General features: G+C 42.2%; 1 protein-coding gene across 1 annotated transcript; it reads left to right on the top strand.

Annotated features, from left to right (window-relative positions):
* Positions 1–13925: 13925 nt before the first annotated feature.
* Positions 13926–16952, top strand: AMER3 (APC membrane recruitment protein 3). The gene has a single exon (XM_010568223.1). It carries the CDS (start codon positions 13941–13943, stop codon positions 16950–16952), a length of 3012 nt encoding a protein of 1003 aa, XP_010566525.1. The 5' UTR covers positions 13926–13940.
* Positions 16953–20301: the final 3349 nt, after the last annotated feature.

Here is a 20301-nt window from a genome sequence, read left to right as displayed (position 1 = left end):
ACCCTGGCTTGCACGGGCACTTGGCTGCTGGTTGGGAAACGGCTACTGCACATTCGCAAGAGAAATAAGTAACAGTTTAATATGCTTGAGTACTGCCTAGGCATATCAGCAGGCTTAGAAATGTTAATAACCCCTCTGTGAAAAATTGAACAGCTGGGAGAGATTGTTTTGTTGCAGAGCTATGGTAACAGCCAAAGCCATGAAAGGATAAAGCCTGAAGAATAGTGCTCAACAAATCACCCCTCTCTAAATAGCCTGTCAGCTAGAAGACCCATAAAATATCATATTTTAAAACCTGCTGGTAATTAGTGTAGCTACAAACCAAATGACGACCTTGGATTTGTCAATACTCATGATACATTAATGGAGCACTTCGTCAGAAGCTGAGTTCTTTCAGTTTTACTGCTTATTTACTGTAACTGCAAGAATATATTAATGGTCATATTTCACTACCATAAAAGCCTTGCTTGTAATGCCATACTCCTACCACAAACATCATTTAATGACTTCATGGAACATGGTCAGAGATTTCACCTTCCAGCTGTGATAGCAGTTAAGGCAGCAGCAGGCAGTAAGCTTCTGGAGTTAGCCACTACCACCTAGCACACAGGAGGCAGGAGAACAAGAGAAACAAACACCGCCAAACATTATCTCTAGGTCTGCTAGCAAACTGCATTTAAAAGTGTGTATTTTATTCTCTTCTAAGATGTATAACTTGCCACTTTAAAAAGAAATCTGGCTGTGACATTGCCACTAACAACATAAATCCAACACAGAGATTTGTTTCCAAAATATATGTTCCACTGAGTAAATTGACCATAAGCATTTCTAACCATGTTGTTACCAACTGCACTGCTGGCTATTTCAAAGGCTTCATTTATCATCCATTTCCAAATGTTCTTTTGTTTGCCTGTATTTAAATGCTGACTGGTGGACAGGTGAGATTTTATGTACAGCAAGGGGCTCCTTGTCACAGTTAGCAAACTGACTGTAGCACTCTTTTTCCTCAAGGTCCTATCAACTGCACACTTAGCCAAGGGGTTTCTTCCCTCAAAACAGGATTTGTGATTTGGTTCATGGCCCCCTGTTGTGGTTTAACCCCAGCCAGCAACTAAGCACCACACAGCCATTCCCTTACTCCTCCCAGTTGGGATGGGGATGAGAATCGGAAGAGTAAAAGTGAGAAAACTCATAGGTTGCAGTAAAGATGGTTTAGTAAAGCAAAATCCACGTGCACAAGCAAAGCAAAACAAGGAATTTGTTCACTACTTGCCATCGGCAGGCAGATTTTCAGCCATCTCCAGGAAAGCAGGGCTCCATCATGCGTAACGGTAACTAGGGAAGACAAATGCCATCACTCCAAACGTCCCCCCCTTCCTTCTTCTTCCCCCAGCTTTATATACTGAGCATGACATCATATGGTCTGGAATACCCCTTGGGTCAGTTGGGGTCAGCTGTCCCGGCTGTGTCCCCTCCCAACTGCTTGTGCACCCCCAGCCTGCTCACTGGTGGGGGGGGGTGAGAAGCAGAAAAGGCCTTGGCTCTGTGTAAGCACTGCTCAGCAGTAAGGAAAACTTCCGGGCATTATCAACGCTGTTTCCAGCACAAATCTGAAACATAGCCCCACACTAGCTACTGTGAAGAAAATTAACTCTATCTCAACCAAAACCAGCACACCCCCATACCGCCCATGAGGACGCCTTTGCAAGATCCTGTGACAAGTATATCTTCTGCAGTGCGACCAAGCCAGAATCTCTGTGCAACATAGGTTTTATTTTTTCACTGAGATACAAAATAAAAGCATATGGTGAAAAGCAGAAGTGGGAGCAGCAGCCTGTCCTGCTCACAGCTCAGCATCCCCATCTGTGCATGTAGACCTGAGCCTGCTGTATTATTGCGCTCACCCTCACTAACTTTATCTAATTACTCACTTCTCTCTTACCTAGGCCTTTTTGGTTTTAGCTCTCCTTTGATCCCAGCTTTAGCATTTGAAAGACTATCCCATTAGAGCCACTGAAATAGTTTCTCCCTCACTGATGGTCTCTGTTATTTGAAGCTGTATATCTATGGCTACTTACACCTATATGTTTTTTCCTTTCCTGACTGAGCCTTTAACAAAGCCTTCAGAGCACTTAATTGTATGTATTCAGGCACAGGGCAATATAAAATTAAGCAGGGAAACCAAGTCATACAAAAGAGTCATTAAAAATTTCCTATAACCTTCCTTCCAGTCATCACAATAGCATCTTCCTCAGCAGAAGCTGAGAAAATTTTTTATAGGTTGCACTGGGATGTCTGTGGAATAGTGCATTTTGCCATCCCCCATGCTTTATGCTAAATGATTATTTTGCCTTTGAGACAGAGAGTGTCTGTTAATGACAGTAGCAGTTCGATAAACTGGAGGTATTCTTGCCTCATCTAGACAGATGTCTATGACACAGAGGCATATCTGGAATGGAAAAACTTCTGAAAATGTGCCTTGTATTTAAACATTTCTGAGGTCAGGTCCCTGAGGTATCATGTCCCTCCTAAGTGTTGTCTCTGGTCTCTAGAGCCTTGGAGTTCTTAATGATTTGGTGAAACAATTCTTCTGGAGTAGCTGTTCACAGCATTTAATGCAGCTCATTTTTCCCACATTGATTTTATAGGTAAGCATTTCTTAGCTGAGAGCTTTTTGTTTAAAGCAGAAAGTTTAAGGGCAGCCACTATTCTAACATGAACAGCTGGAGAAATGTCCTCACCATTTTCTTTTTTTCTCAAAATCCCTTTTCATTCTTCTTTGAGGCAACAAGCAGTTCACAATGAGTCATCCATAGTCCCCTGAATAGCCATACTGAGAATGTGATCAGTCCCATCCTGGAGGCATTCGGCACTCCTTCCTGCCGTCAAGGGCATCATTACTGGCACTCAGAGGCCTGGCTGGCAGGCAGGGCAGCCAAGCTTTTTAATACCAGTACTGAAAGGGGCTCTTGCAACCCTACCTGCTCCACCTCATCCCCTTGGCAGCAAATAGGGAAACGACAGTGCCTCAAAGACAGGCAGATGCTGAGGTGGAATACACTTACAGAAATCTGTGGATAAAAATCCTTCAATTTCCTTTGCTAAGTACTGATGTTATTAACAGCAATTCACAATCTTAAATTTTGCAGCAGACACTAGCTCACCAAGTAACCAAGAAGAGAGTAACAATTAACTTAATGTAAGCCCTGGGAAGCAGTGAGATAAGTAGGAAAGGTTGTTCCCTTCAACCTAGGGCAGCCTTCTGCTAGCAATCTGGAGAGAAAAAGCTCCATATCCCATTACCAATTCTCTACAACATGCTTTGCATTTTACCAAGAAATACTGATAAGAATCCATGAATAATTAAGTTTAAGCGGATGTTAGCAGAAAGCTCAACTGGATTGGGGATGTTATACTCTTCATTAGTTCACTGGCAGGAAATAGCCTGGGTCAAATTAATTCTGTAAGTAATTCCTTGGAAACAAATAGACCTGCCTCAGCAAATGGTTTTGTTCCGAGTCGCTTTTGTTCTGAATCTGTTACCTTCTTCCATGACAGAAACGTAAAAAATAGTATAGTTTGCTTTTTGTGAGTTGCTCATGCTAATATTTGTCTTCAATCACTTGATGCAATCATTTGCTACCCACACTGGGGAGATGCAGGCTCCCAAGTTCCACCAGGCTGGGCCTGCTTTCATCTAAAAACTCCCTCTCTGTGTTTCCATACTGCCCCCTTATGTGGATTTTCCTCCTCCTTTCCCCAGTCCTCCTCATTGGAGACCAAGGATCCCTGCTGCTCTACTCTTGCCACACCAAGGACTGTATATTCCCAAGTCCCTCTTCTCTCAAGGACCCTCTTCTTACTCCTCATGCCAAAGGCTGTGGGCTTCTGCTAAACAGATGGCAGCTGTTCCATGTGCCCCTCATTTACAGTTTTCTGATTTCCATTCCCTTTTATGCCCACTGATGCCCAAAACAATTCTGGACAGACTGAATTAATCAGAATTAATCAGAGAGGGTGATTAGATTCTCCAAGAACCAACCTTTTGAACCAAGCTGATCAACAGCCACAGTGAAATAGCCTGAAATGAAATGATAGCAGAAAAGGATAGTTCAGGGAACTGCAAGTTGAGAACTATTTAGGAAGGAAAAAAAGCTCTATTGCAATGCATAAAGGCTACCATGGTTCAGCTGCTATTCAACATACTGTGCATTTAACAGTGCATGCAATAAGATTGTGATTTAGGCCAATGCAGTCTATGGCTATGGATGGCTATGGCCATGGATAGCTACAGATAGCTATGGCTATGGATGGCCAATGGATTTGGCCACTTCCCTTGATGAAGGGGAATAAAAGGCTCTAAAGATGGAAATGTTTGTCCGTATGGACATCCTAAAACCTGGAGCTGTCTCATCACAGGAGCTGCTTTACCTGAGTCACCACGAACAGATTTGGGTATCTCATCCAGGTTAGAGTGATCTTCGCTAACTCCTCCAGCAAAGGGACAACAGGTGCCATTTGTTAGAAACAGGGACATCTATACGAGAGCTTTCCCAATTCCTGAGGAGCAGCAATACATTGTCCTAGAGACAGCAGGTATAGGAACTACCTGAAACACTACCAGAGGTAAGAGTCCCTCCCTGGCCAGATTCTCTTCTCTAAATCTTCGAGGATGGCTTGTCTTATTGAGTTTGAGTTGAACATGAAGTAGGCTTCAAATGCAATTTTAAGTGCTCTCTGTTGTTTATTTCCTTCTCCACATGTCATATTTGGGTACATCTTTTCTGATGTACCTTTACCTTTAATGCCTACACTCCAGAGTTCAGAAACTCAGCTCAGAAATTGAGTGCGTGAGTAATTTTCAAATAAAAACTCTAAACCCCTGATTTTGCTAGATTTGCTCAGACAATACCAATACCAGCCATCAGCCTTGAATCAGCACCAGGAGTGACCTCTGATTGACTGTCATGTCTATCAGCATTTCTAACAAGCCTTGGTGTTACTTTGAACAAAGGACTTCAAAGTTTTAAAGGCTCCCTCTTTCCAAAACACGAAGTGGAGGCTCTCAAAAGTGACATCATTGCAGAGCAAGGATGTACTACCTGAAAACTTGGTGGCTTCATATATCCATCATGAAAAAGGCTGTCTCCTGTATTAATACAAATATTTCATGTAGAATAAAAACCATCAAATCTTATTTCTAATGAATGTATTTTCTCTCATGATTGGTCTTAATCTGCTTGTCAGAGCTACTAGGATTCACCCACAGCTTGTTCTTTCCTCCCACCAGTCTTTTGGTGAAGTCATACAAGGGCTTTCTACTTGTTGCAGGTGGACTGAACCCTGGGTGTTTTCCAAGATGTTACTTTCCACTCTCTACCATTGGGGACACCTGAGTGGCTTACTGGCTGGCACTTAGAGCAGGAGCACCCTGTTCTGCATCCTTTAAGGTTAACTGGCTGATTTTTCAGCTTTAGAAGCTTAGACAGCATAAAAGTTTAAGCTCTTTCCCTCCCCCATCTCTAAGGTTCAGCTAAAGAACACTGTGAAAAGGCAGATGAGAATAGGTAGCAGGTTAAGGCTTTTGTTCCCTTTCTGCTGTCATGTGGGGACAGAAGAGATCAGCTCTCTGACTGATGCACCTGCTCCAGTTGTGAGGAAACACTCATCTTCAGTTCATACAGAGCTGGAGAATTTTCTAAATAGCTGCACAGATTGGACCTGCCTGAACTTACTCTGTCTCACTCAGTCATCTGAGAGCTGCCTGTTCACTACGTTAGAGCAACCGTGATGTTAGCCCCTACATCAGAAGGGTAAACCGCCCGCAGATAATGCCAGTCTGTACAAACTACTGCATTATCCTAGAGTACAGCTCTAAACTGCAGCTCACAGGAGAGCTACTGAAGTGGATTAAGCCACTGCTTCATGGCATACACTTTTGCTTTTAAGAGGCTCCTATCACACCGCCAACAGAGGTCTTTTAACAAGCAGGAAGGAGAAAGCAGGGGATTTGAGAGACTGATGTAAAGGACTCAGAGGAGAGTTAATGGGGAGGGACAATCAAGTTATGATCAGGTTGGGAGCCCTTCATGGGGAGAGGGCTCGGGCAAGGATGCCAGCTTTATGCTTTTGTGAAATCAAAGCTCTAGTGTTTGTGATGGTAATAAACTCATCTATACAACAAAGAATGATACTGTAACATCAGATGTTGACTTCACTACACATGAAGCAGAAGTTAGACTTACTGTAAGGAGAATTTGACAGATCATGTTTGTCAAAGGCAATATGAGGCTAACACCTGGCACTCTAGCTTTGGGCAGCAGAAATATTCACTCTCTCCCCTTATGCCACTTTGCTCCCACATGAAATCTTCTCTCACTTCAACATTAACAAAAGCTCTGCAAAGGGTGCCACAGTCCAATAATCTGCATACATTGCACAGTGAAGCATCTCACTAACCTACGAACATGTTAAGACCGCTTTTCTTGAATCCTAGTCAGAAATAAAAAAACACGTGAGAAATGAAATTAATTTGGATGTATTCCTCCCTGTTTAATAAGCAGTCATATAGAGAGGAACCAAAATGCTGGCTCAGGACTCCTGAGCTTACCTCCTGAGCTTTTATTCCTTAGCAATGGAGGCATTTCCATGGTATCATGCAGATGGCTGAAATAAGCATCTTTCCTAAATCAAGCTATGTGTTGAAGCCTAGAATCTATGTAAGGTATGAAAAAGCTACAAGCAGGAGGAATGAGGGGGTGGGGATGAAGGAAGAAGGAGGAGGAAAAGACAGGGGGTGGAGAGTAACACTGGAGAGCAGCAGTGGTCCAGCCCCTCAGAATCTGAAAAGCATCACAGGAGCCTCTGGATAAAGACCAGCCTCAGTAGCAAGGCTAGGAGACAGAGGATTTCTGCTCAGTGATAAAACATGGTGAGTAGAATTTTTGTGATCTGCCTTCTTGTTTGGTCTGGTGCAATGGCATGTCCTTTGCTCTGACACTCAGAGCAACTCCGAGGGACTATTATTTTGGGATGACTGCTCATTTTTGAAGCATGGTTTTTACTTATTTTTCCATACATCTGACAAGTGTGTGCCTGTATTTATATAAATGCATATCCTGTCTCCTTTTAAAGCAATAAATTACTGAAAACAGCCAAAGCTGACAGCATTAACAGTTTGCTGTTTGCTGTTTGGTACCAACAGGCTGCTGGTCAGGGTAAGTAAAAAATGCCCTGTTCCTTCTCAGGTACACAGCAAACATTTCTGCTCAGCTGTCTTCTCCTAGCAATAGAGTTATGATTCGATAGCTCCCTGTGCAGGAGTTTATGCTGCCCTCTTACACGGTGTAATTGGAACATTTCAAGCAGTTACATTTATTTCAGCTTCAGGCATAGAAGAAAACTGAGTGAGGGGTGCAGAGGTTTTTGTCAGAGAAGGAACCTCCTATTGTGATGGTCTCAGCCTCCTTCTGCCCTGCTGCACACCCCATGCAGGGCTGGGGGAAGCAGTGGGTGCTGCTGTTCCCCCAGGGATCCCTCCTGTCGCACACAGCAGGACAGTATGCTGGGAGTAGAAAAGTGGTTAATTTTACTATGAAAAATCCTGAGCTCCAGGGAACAGTTGGCAGGGCTTAAAGGAAGGTTCAGGCTTCTCTATAGCACATTGCTAATAAGATTAAGCATTTAACTACACATCCTTCTAGTATTCTGCTGGGGAGTGTAAGATCCTACTTCGTGTGCTCAGAGGAATTAAGGTTGAAGAAAAACACACCAATGTCCTTTTTGCTGGTTCTTCGTGAGAAAGCCATTGCCTGACCTAAATGTATATGCAAATAATTAGGCATCCTCGGTTACCCAAGAGAGACAAATGATTAAGGGGAATGATAAGATACAGCCACTAATGATGATGAGAGGAGTACTCCTAAAAAGAGGCACGATCTCAGTGCAGGTTTGTGTGTCACACAGGCATCTTTAAAAATAAACAATCTGTTTCCTGAATCATGACTGTCCCTGATTACATCCTCCATCCTTTCCACCCTGTTTTTTCTGTTTTCTAATGGAGATGAGATACTAGCAGGGTAATCAGATTAAGTAAAAAGATGAGCCTTGCTTTAAAACCCTCTTTGGTTTCCACCCTAAGAAATGTTATGTTTATTTGCTTACTAGAAACAGTGTTACAATAACTGCAGACAGCATATCCCTACCCTCTAACAAGGAAGCATTTTACTGCTTTGTAATGAAAAATCAAATTAACAGAATAGAATATATGCTCATGATTATTAGTAAGTATTTCCTTTATTAACTTTTATCTTCTGAGATAGAGAGTTAAGGTTTTTGACTGTAAACAAACAGTCTTATTCCAGAAATACACCCCCCCCCCCTTTACTGGGAGCACCAGCTGTTCTTTATGCATTGCTAATTGATTAGATCCTAAGCATTAAAAATTAGTATTGTCCACTGACTTTAAAAGTAGCTGCGGCTCTCACCAACTCATGCTTGCTTGTTTTTGCATTTTAGGACTTCCAACTGGTACCCAGAAAAATCCTCCTGAGGTTAACTAGGCATAGGAAGGGAGAGCCTGCCGAAGTGCTCCGTTCTTTTTCCCTTTCCTATTATACAATTTCTCAAGAAATATTTTAAAAAACATGTCATCTTAAAGTACATCCATTTTAAGCATAATGCATGTTCAAATACCCAAACCAGATATATATTTTCAGGAAATTTAATTATGCTACCATTTTTGTTTGGAAAGCAGGGGTAACATTTTCAAAGGTAGCTCTGATACTCAGGATCTTAAGTCTGGTTGATATGAAGCCACTTGTGGAAAAGGGATTTTGGACTCACTCCAAACTTATACCCTAAAACATAAAAGCAGTCCAAATAGAGCTTTTCCCTTCTTTTTTTAAATTAAAAAACCTAAAAGAGCATGCAATGTTTATCAACTCTTTAATTTAATAAAAGGAAAATGCTTGCAAGGAGGTGAAATTAAGACTCCAAGTGGCATGCAGAATTCTGCTTAGCAAGAGACAGCAAGGTACCTTCTCCACAACCTGCCAATTTTAAGAATGATCTAAATGTAAACAAGCAGAAAGAGCGCTCCTATCTCCCCTGCATAACAACTGTATTTTGGATTTCACTTATTTCTATCTCTGAGAGAGACAATTACAGATAAATTACACAGCAAACAAGCAAGTAAGAGTGTCCAAGCCAGACAGCTGATAAGATTTTGGAATAAGTGAATCTTAATTATATTTTTTCGTACTTAAGCAAAAGTAATTTTGAGCCAAACTTGCTGAAGCCAGAGAGTTCATCTAAATTCCCTCTTCATAACAGTATTATTTCTAACCATGCAACCTCACTGAAGCAGATACTTCTACTTTCCCAGTAGGATGATCTTCCTAGAGTTACATCCAAGAGGACTGCTATTTTAGCTACTGACACATTAAAGCACAACCTCTTTTACCTTTTCTTTGAAGATAACCTAAACAAATCTTTCAACTGTGAGAGAAGCTAGTAAGATATAAGCTAATAACTTTGATACTAGCCCCAAACCCAAAGCAAGTCTTCCCCCATTCCTCCAGAGAGGGAAAATTGTAGACAGCTCAGCCTGGCAGAAAGCTTTGGGGGCCATGGCCAGAGGCAAGTGTGACCCCTCTCTTCTCTAACCCACATGACAAAGACAATATTTGGACTGTTTGAATCCTGCCTACACCCGTTTTCCTCCTGCTTCCTAATGAATATCCAGTCCAGCTCCACTGCACCCCTCTTTGGCCTCCTTGTCTGTTGACCTGGACTTAGGTAGAATTTAGGCCATCTGAATATGGCTCTTATTAACCAGAACAGTTACCTAACTCAGTCTTGTTGAGGTCCTCATAACCCAAAACTATAAGCAATTTCTTTGGCTGTCCTAAAACCAAGTCTCCTCAGTCCACAGAAATGTGTTCACCTTCCCATTCCAAAACTTTTATTTACTTTTAGATGAATTACAGACACAGTAAAACCTTCTGTTTTTATGAAAAGGCTGTCAGACACCCTGCACAGATGGTATATGTTTGAGCATGAAGTATCCCTGTACTTTATGAGCAATATTATCCAAATTTAACCCAAAACCTTATTTCCATTATACTATAAGCCCCAAATCTGGATCTCATTGCCTGCTTAGACACTTGTGAAATCCTAAAAGTGAGCAGCTGCTATGATCAAGACAGATAAAAGTACTGTTTACTGTAGATGGGAAGTCTCAACACTGCTGCACCTAAGATCATTGTAAATGACAGTATAAGATTCAAGGATGTCCTCCATTTAAATGTGTGTTCCATAAATAATTTCTCAGATATTAAAAAAAGACATCAAGTAACATTAACGAAGAAAACATCCAGAGCTTGTTGAAAACAGAACAACCCAGCCTTGGTAGACTGACTGCTAGTTTCCACAAGTTTCTGTTCTTTACAGTGATTTTTAATTGCAAAATATATTTCCTTTGCAAAGGTCAAAATCAGTCCCTCATATACCCTTTATTCCTGTGGAAGAAGAGATACGCTGCAAGTTAAGTCCAAGATAATAATTAAAAAGGAGCAGAGAGACACAGGCAATAGTGTAGCTGAGTGCATGGGTCGAGAAATCCCAGAGAAGATGTACCATTTTTTAAATGCCTAGAATAATTTTTCACAGAATTTTGATTAGCTTTACATAACCACTGGAGAGTGACTTTCCCTTACAGCACTTTAATCTGTTTCTAACTTCACTGGTACAGCTTCTGGGGTTAGAAATATAACTTGTGTCCCTGCAGAAAGAAAAAAAGGTATAATGGTATAGACCATTACAACCAAAAGTGCTAAAAATATTAATAGATACAGAAAGAGAGTGGCATCCCATAAATATTTCTGTTCTATATTTGGAAAGAAGCTCATTGATAATTTATATCATATGAGGATGAAGAGGAACTCATAGTATGGGAAGTTACAAAACAGCACCTGAGACAAATATTTAAAAAAACCTGCAGGCTCTAGTAGTCTGCCCTTAAGAGCCCTCAAAGAGTTGACTGAGGACATCTTCCCTTTCTTGGTGTTCATTTTTAATAACATTTTTAATGGGGAAGATTCCTGAAGCTGTGCCAGTGTTAAAACAGAATAAGCAGGATGACACAACGAACTAGATACTAAGTAGTCTGGCATGAATCCTGGGGGAAAACGAAAAAAATAATATATGGGATTAAATAGAGGCATTAAACAATTAGAATACAAAGTTAGTGATTATATGTATAGTAGATCTAAAAAACCCCCAAGAAAACAACACCTAACTTAACGTTTTTCCTCATCAGAGGAAACTGGAAAGGTAGCATGGGCTACCATCAGTGTATCTTACATTATTATACTACATATATTCTCAGTACAGATATTATTCAGGACATTTGGGCTTTCATGTTAAAACTGTTCATCTAATGTATAAAAAAAAGAACAAGCCTTGAAGTTTCTAGACCCAGTTATCAAACTGGTAGTCCACTGTGTTTCTTATCAAGGAGATACAATTCAGATCAAAGATTTCTTTATTGAGAAGATTATCTAATGACATCCTGAATTCTAAGCTTTAATAAGTTTCATACTTGACAGTAAAACAAATCCACCTCTAAAGCCTTTTTAATGCATCTACAGAAAAACTTCCTAAGTATGCAATTTCCTACAAAAATGACCCTTGCTTAATACTCAGAATGGGCAGAAACAGCTGTAGGACTTCAAAGAGTCCTACATAACATTGTTATAACACTAGCATTTGTGATGCCACACACCTCTAAGGAACTCCTCAGCAGCCACAGGGACAAAGTACCTAATTCTACAATTGCTAAGGACTGAGATATCAGACACTTTATTTTTGGGATATTAATCATTAGTCTTGCATCAGCTGTTCCTGACTCTTTTCACAACTCTGCTGGAGTTCCGTGCACTGCATTTCTTCTCAATCACACCTTGCTTTTCAGAAAAGGAGTGTAATCATGTCCCAGTGACCTATTTCTAAATATGCAAAACAAGTTTCCTGCAGCATCAGTGAACTCCAGATACCTGACAGTGTAGTAAAATGTTTGCTGCTTTTCATTAAGAATGCTCTGCAATACTCACATGCAGCCCCAAATGCAAATAAATGTGCCAACATCTCAAACATACTGATGCCCATCTATCACCACCCACCATGTTTTCCATAGCATCCATACTCCTGATGTTGAATATCCCCACTTTACCCTTATGTTTTCTACCTTTTGTCACTGACCTACATTTAGTTCTAAATATCGTTAATCACCTGCTAGTTTCAGCTTGCATAAGAAACAGGCTGTCATCACTGATCCATGTGCTGGAGAAGTGCTGCAGGTGAGACAACTCCCAGATACACAGACCCGTATCTTGTGAGGTGTTGGTCAGAGCGTTGCAGTTCCCAGCAAGCCCTGGCAACTGGAAAGCCACTGGAGGCTATGTACAGCTCTTATAGTGCAAGGTAGACTAAAGACTGCTTTACGTTGTACTTTAAGAGTGTACAAAGGCTAGGCTTGGTACTGAATTTAAAATCTCCGAGGCTGTTTTTGTACTGAGTGCAGGTCTGGATCCATGGATCTGATCTGAGATTGTTCTCAAGGGAGTATTGGTAATTATTCATTTCATCAGAGCTGTTACATATGGTTTGTCAAGGAGTGCTAGAGATAGCACTGTGTTGTTTGTGTGTGTTGCAGAGTTCAATGGCTCCAAGGGGTTTTAGTTACGTCTAAATAATTCAAAACAAGAGAAATCATTAACTGAGGTCTCATTAAGGAAAGAATCCAAGCACATTCTTTCAAGAATAGGACTTGGAGGTTTTGTCCTGCTCCCCATCCAGTAAAAATCTGGTTTCTCTAACAGCTTCTAGGAAGTGCTTGCTTCTTCCCTGATCTACCTTTATGTAAAGCCCATTGACTTACTCAATATTCAAGTTGAGATAAGGTGGGAAAGGATCAGATGTGTCCATGAAATAACTGCTGGAAAACTGAAAGTGTCATGGCTAAAATAATTAATGACTAATGAGATATATGAAAACATAAAACAGATTCAATACTAAACCACATAGGCAGAGACCAAAATTGGCATTGATACAGGTAATAGAGTATTTTTAGAAATAACTAATGAATGCACAATGGAGATTCAATGTGTCAATGGCTCAGTGTACTACACCAGTGTTTGTAAATCGGCAATGACACTTCTGTCATAATTAACAGTGATTTTCAAAGTGGCATTTTTTACTTTTTACAATAAAAATAGTAGTGCAGAAAATTATACATTATGCTCAGGAGGAAGCAAAAACAGTAATTCAGTTTCAGCATGCTTCCCAGGATAGTACCAAGGTTTATGGATTTTCTATTCACAGGTAAGGATTATTTTATTATAAAGCGAGCATCATGTGTCAAATGTTTGATCCATTTTCTCAGGAGATTTCCCACCTTAAGCTCTTTGTCCTCCTCAAAGGTACAGATTTATGAACTGCTGCCTCCCCTGATGCACACACTTGCATGTTAAAAGTTCCTCAGGCATTGCTTTTCATTGATGCCTCTTCTACTTTCAGAATAGGACCTCTATCTTGTTAAAAGCCATCCTGCAGTCATAATCCTAAATCCAAACCCTCTCATTTCTAACAGACAAAATGTTCTCTGAGCCTCAGCTACCAACCCATAATGTGTACTGTCTTCTCCTTGCTAGATCTTCCAGACATTGCCAACATACCTTCAGGTTCACTTGATCTGTTTCTCATGCAATACCATGACTCAGTGACGGAAATTTCTGGTGACAAACAAAACCAATTGTATAATACTTAATATCCATCCCTTTGTTCTCCAGTTGTTTGCAAAGTTTACAAGTGCTAGCCACCAAACTCACAATATCTTTATTCTGCTGTTTTCTTTACAGAAACAGATGTGAGGAAGCAGTATGGAGCTCAAGAGAGGAAAGACCTTCATAAAATCCAGTGTGCAACATGAGAAAGTGCCACCAGTGCACACAGTTCCTATTAACAAAGACGACACCGGGAAAGATAAAAAGGCAGCTCCGGAGGGAAACCAAAGCGTAGCTGAAGTCCAGCTGGCATGTTTGGCCACGCACAAGAACTACAGATTTTCTACCAGAGCAGCAAGGAATGGAGCTGGTGACAACAGCCTGGAAAAATCATCTGGGTCCTACAAACTTGTAAGGAAGAGTAAAACCCATGACTGTGTTACTGAGGCAGACAAAACAGAGCAGTGCAGCCCCAGCAGCAGGGCTTGTGAGGAAGGTTTTTCTGGAAAGGGTAAGGGGCGCCTCGTCAATAGCATCAGCTTTTCGGGGATGTCCATCTCCAGCAGTAAGAAAGAGTGTGTGGTCAGCCCCAGCCAGTCTGCATGCAGCAGTCAGATGATTGATTACAGGAACTTTGTGCCACAGATGCCTTTTGTACCAGCTGTTGCAAAAACCATTCCCAGGAAGAGGATTTCCCTCAAGAGATCTAAGAAAGGGCTCAGAGATATATTTCATATAAAAAAAAATAAACCAGACAACCTCACGTTCCTGGTTGAGAAGGACAAAAATTTGTCCTCTCCACGCTGCAAGACTGAGTCGTCTCGGCGTCTTGCAAAGTCTCTTTTCAAAACGGGAGAAACATTTGCAGCTGATTGCTTGTCACAAGACTGCTCAGACAGTGAACTGCAGTCTGACTCTTCCTATGACTGCTGCAACACCCTGTGTGAAGATGTCGCCTCGCTGAAAAGCTTTGACTCCCTCACTGGCTGTGGGGAAATCTTTGCTGATGAGAGCTCTGCTCACCTGGAGTTGGAGAACAGCAAAGAAGTTCTGCTGAGACGAAGCAAGCACAAAGACAGCCCTGTCATGGGCTCTTTCCAAGGGGGTGTGGAGCAGCTGGCCTCTCCTGGCCAGAATGAGACTGTTGAATTTGCAAAGTTTTGGGACAACATCAACAAATCGGTGAGGCTACACCAGAGTGCTCTGTTTGATAAGAAGTTACTGAAGATACCTGGTCCTGACATGGAAAAGGCTAGAAGCCAGGCTGCTGCATCTGTGACAGACCCCCAAGTCTCACTGGATAAACATGGTGACAATTCCAAAGAAAGCTCCACAGAAACAGGAACGCCAAAAAGTGACAACCAGGAATCCACATCCACAAGTGATGAAGGCTACTATGATTCATTCTCTCCTGGACAAGATGATGAAATGAAGGAAGCTCAGACCCCTGGGGTCCCAGGTAGATTCCCAAGAGACAGCTACAGCGGAGATGCTCTTTATGAGCTCTTCTATGACCCAAATGAAGTCAAAATAAACCCAGTCCTAGACGATGACTTGTGCACATCTGAAAGCATTTCAGAACAAGCCATTGAAATCCCTTTGTCCATTTACAGCTTTCATGTTGGAGCTGAGGAGAACATGGCTTCCCAACCAGCTCTAGACATTATCAGCCAGGGTTTTTTCCACAGCACATGGAAAGGCAAAGAATGTTTGCTAAAGCTCTGCGATACTGAGCTTTCACTGACCATGGGGATAATAAACTGGCTGCGAAAACACTCGGGACTTCTTTCCTCCCCTGACTCTCTTCAGAGTCCTCAATCACAGCCAGAAAAGTATAATGATTCTTTAATCCTGCCAAACTCCAGTCCAGAGCAGAAAGTAAGCGCAGAAGCTCAGCAGGAAAAACCAAGCAAGGAAGAATCTAATACATTTAACCTCCTTGTGTCTTTGGATGAAACCAAACATGCAACCCAGGCCTCTTCAGTAAACATTGATGAAAGAGACCACAGCCTGGACTCTTGCCCTAACACATCTAATTTGGATTTCCAAGGAAGGGAAGAGAGTCACCACAAGGATTCATCTACAGTGCCTGGGACTGTAGAAACCACCAGAGCATCAAGTTATGCACCACAATCACAGGCTAACAGAAGCAATGTGCAGACATCTTCAACTGAGAATGAGAAGGTGACAATTTCAGAAGGGTGTGAGACATCTGGAGATAAAAACCCACTGCCAGAAAAGCTGAACAGACAGAGTGGCTCCCAGAGCTCTGAAAACCTTTCATCGGACGATAATCATGAAGTAGAATCATGTTACTCCTACAAGACTGCTGCAACCTCACTCTTGGATCCCCTTGAGAGGGAGGACAGAAATAAACCAATGTATCACTCTCTCTCTATTTCCTGTGACAAACCGCTACAGCCTCTTACTCTCAGACGCTTACAGAGCTACGTTAGCCCCACACCAACGGACAGCAGCACTAACATAGCGCAGCTCTTAGAGCGCTGTGTAACACAAGTGGCATCATTAAAAATCAGCTACGAAAACAAGCACCTGGAAGACAAATGCATTGGGAATGAAATGAACAATATCATTTGTAAGATGTCTCAGTGCAAAACGAAGTTATTGTTGCAAAATGAATGCAACTGCATTGCCCAAAATCCAGAATACTCCAGTATTCCTAGCACAAACCAATACAACTATGAGACAAGCTTCCAATCCAGCAGTCTTTATCATTTGAAGAAAAATGGAGAGCAAATTTGCTTTGAAGATCAGAAATGTACAGCAAAAATCCTAGATGAGGTCACTAGAAGCAAGATAAATTTTGAATATGCCCAGCTAAATAATCAAGCGCTCTCCTATTTAAAAGACTTTACATTTGATCTCAGTCCAAGTGGCTCTGCCCCTGCTACAACTCTTAGTAGACCAACATTTTTACCTCTCTTTAACTCTGCCTGCTCAGACATACCTGCTACGTTTTCACAAGCTTCATACAGCACCGTCTCTCTGGCTGACTCGCTGCAGCCTAAGGAAGTCAAGCAGTGCAGCCCAGGGCGGTGGAGTTATGCAGAGACCCCCTGCAAGGGCCTGGCTGGAGGGACCACTCTGTCCCCTCATCCAGAGGCAGTGACCCTGGACACAGCAGTGACAGAGAGGAGCCACCAGTAACACACCTGCATTGAGAAGGTCAGTGCTTATGGGAAGTCTGAAATTAAATGTGAAATCGGTAACTTCTGTCCCCTTTTCACAGAGGGACACTTATGGCAGTGGAGTCTGATATATACTCAGAATTCCTCAGTTTTCCAGTTTCATTGTTCTTAACCTACACTTCAGCGTCGTAGTTAAGAGTAATCAGAATTTAAATTACACAATTGCCCAGACCAGGGGCCATATATAGGACGTATCACATTCACTGAGTCTTACAAGTCCCATGCAAAGGTTGAAGCCCCATCTTCCACCCAGGTGCAGCAGTTTTCACACCAGCGGAAGCAGGGAAAATTTTTTCTTCTTCCACTCCAGGATCTGCCACATTTGGAACAGCAGAATGGATATGGCTGCCTGGCCACAGACTGCTGGCAGCATTCAGCTCAGATCCCTCACTACCAGGTCATTAAATCCTCTTGCTACGTAATGACAACATAAAAATTATGCCCTGCTTCCCCTCTGGAGTGTTAACTGGGTATTACACAGAGCTCTCAACTGGAGTCCTGATGGGTGAGCTGCCACGCAGAGGGTCACACGAGAAAGCCAGAGATCTGCAATGTTAAGTCACAGGGCAGACAGACATACTCTGTCCCGCGGTTCCATACATATGGTGCACCCTCAAGCGCAAGGGAAAGCCCACAATACTATGCTGCTGCTGCTAAGCGTACCAAAACGACGTTCTTCCTTTTTGTAAGCCTGAAGTCTCTCTCCAGCAGATATGGTTGGTCTCTGGCCAAACTGCGCTGTGGCAGAGCAAGAGCTGAAGCCAAGGCATGCTCTACATGCCTTGTAGAGGGAAGAGGGATTATAGGGTCTGTGTTGTACCTCAAACTTTTGAAAATCCTTGAGCCACACTTACATAGAATAGGAAGATCCAGAATTTGGTCTCTGACATAGAGTAAGAAACACCTCTGCTGTAAAACAGAAAGAGCTGATCAAGTACACAGCCATTGATTGTTCTGGTTCAGATTTTCCTGTCACACAAGGCTTTAGGCCAGAGCAGATACTCTCTGTACAGACTGCTCTAACTCCATGCCAGCTGAGAAATCCTCTGACCTCCAGTTGCTGAGAGGAAACTGTTGTAGAAGTAAAAAACTTGTGTGAATTCTCTATCATGTGCCCTGCCAAATCTGACAGATTGGCTGGACTCTGCCCAGCCTTGGCACTCTGAGAAGGAGCCTTTAGAGGTGGTGGAAGATGAAGAGGAGGCTGCAGCAAGGGCCAGGATAGAGAATTAAAGAACAGCTCATTATTGAATGGAGGGACCCAGGGAACACAACACTTCTCTGGCTCTTGTTGCTCACAGCAGTGTGACTGCTTTCTGGTCATCTCTAAAGGCTTACCAAGCAGCACAAACTAAAAAGGACAGTGTTTCTCTCTGCATGAGGCAAAATCACTCTTACATTTTCCAGTCTTGGGAGTTTCAGCCACCCACTTTGCTATTTACATCTTTGTGAAAGTGCCCTTCCCCCCTAACAAGTCTCCCATTGCAGGGCGGGATATTTTTCAGGGGTCTGCATTAAGTTAAGAGCCAGAGACTGTCAGTTTTCAATACCCTTTACTAACAGATCGTTTAGTTATAACCTGTTCATCGGTGAACTAGGTCTTCCTCTCATGAAAGAAGTGATTTGGGTTTTTTCCATTTTTGTTGCAAACAATGCTGCAAACAATGCTGACTAACAAGCCACCTTTTTGTGTCACCAGATTTTTGGGCAGAACTTGCTATTTGAGGATACACCATAGTTCTTAGAACAACTTGCCTCTTTTAGATTATTTCTGAAAATAAAAATTCAGTACAGGCAAGGAAAGGTTTGTGGTCACAGCTAGTGTATGTAAGAAACCAGTGCTAAGCAAAGCTTTTTAGGATTAGAACAGCAGATCAATGTATGCATTGTCCTGGTATTTTTAGTTTGTTGTGAATATTAATCCACAGGGTACTGCTAAGAATATCTCTGCCTTCACAGGCTAGGAATGCAAAGGGATTCTAATTTTGAGGAGTCGCTTTCCGGTAGAAACAGAGAAGGGAGTCACAGCTGCCGTGACTGTCAGAAATGGTAACAGACTGTATCTTTATACTGTACAAGACATATCGCAGGTAGACATTACTGGACTCAGGGCACTTTCTAGTGCATTGTATCAAATGGCAGCTGCTGTATGCCACCATGTGTCAGCACTGATAATACCTGCAATGTCAGGAATGTGGCGCAGTTCACATGCTATCACCTGAGTTCCAGAGAGAAGACAATTCAAGTTTTTTCCAGAAGGGATCTGCTGATTTTTGATAGAGGTTTCTCTAACAGTAAAATGAATGGCATTTTAAAATATAGATGGGATTTTCATATTCATAAAGTGACTTTGAGGAACGGTCTCATTTCAAGGAATCATTTCACTACAGGCTTGCCGTTTGTTACAATTTCTTACAGAAAAGGAATTTAGACAATAATTAAATGGCATTTAACATGGTTAAAAGAAATGGCTGTGATGACCGATATAGACTGCCATTGTGACTGAGTTTTCCTACCCAGTATCTTCTTGCTTCCCCACATTAACAGATGGCCTACAGGTTTGCTGGAAATTTTAATTTTTTTTGAAGGTGACTCAGGATCTTTGCCTAATCATGGGGCTGGTAGTGTAAGAAAGGCAACACACAAACATGGTTTCACCTCTGAATCCAGGGAGACAGACATCATCGAGAAACACTCCTATGCTGGACGTGACTGTGCAAACCCCAAGAGCTTATACCTGAAGAATGCTCCAAGGTTTACTGTTTTAAAATGCCACACTCGGGAGCTGTGAGAGAAGTGGCAGATCAGAAGCAGCTCCTGCTTTGTCCCTCAGAACAAATGCTTCATAAGCAGCTCCAATGGAGCCCCTGCTCCTCCCATGGACTCCCAGGCCTGAGCTGGAGGAGCTGGAAAGGAGAAGGCCAACTTTCTTGCTATTTATCACAGGGCAGAGGAAAAGCTGATATCAAAAGCCATTAAAATCTCCAGGTTTTGTCACCCCATCTCCACATGTCCTAGTATCCACAGTAACAAATGAGCTCATCCTTTCTGCTCCAACTAGTGTGCAGGGTTGCCCTGAGCCATGCCTGGTCTCCAGGGCTTCTCTAACCTGCTGAACACAGACACACAACTGTGATGAAGAATAGTACAAGAAGTGTCAGTTCCAGCTCCTTCTCCGTTTCTCCCTTCCCTGGCTTTTTAGAGAGAAATTTGCAAATGCCTCATATCTGTGCTCACCAGTGTCGTGGTTTAACCCCAGCCAGCAACTAAGCACCACGCAGCGCCACCACCCCCCCCCTCCCCAGTGG

Source organism: Haliaeetus leucocephalus, unplaced genomic scaffold (assembly GCF_000737465.1).
Source record: "Haliaeetus leucocephalus isolate CR32 unplaced genomic scaffold, Haliaeetus_leucocephalus-4.0 Scaffold240, whole genome shotgun sequence".
NCBI classification, from domain to species: Eukaryota; Metazoa; Chordata; class Aves; order Accipitriformes; family Accipitridae; genus Haliaeetus; species Haliaeetus leucocephalus.
Note: the sequence above shows the minus strand (reverse complement) of the source record. Positions and strands in the feature narration are given on the sequence as shown.

What these genes read in the sequence shown, in the direction of transcription:
- AMER3 (XM_010568223.1), top strand. Translation starts at nt 13,941, where the DNA reads ATGGAGCTCAAGAGAGGAAAGACCTTCATAAAATCCAGTGTGCAACAT.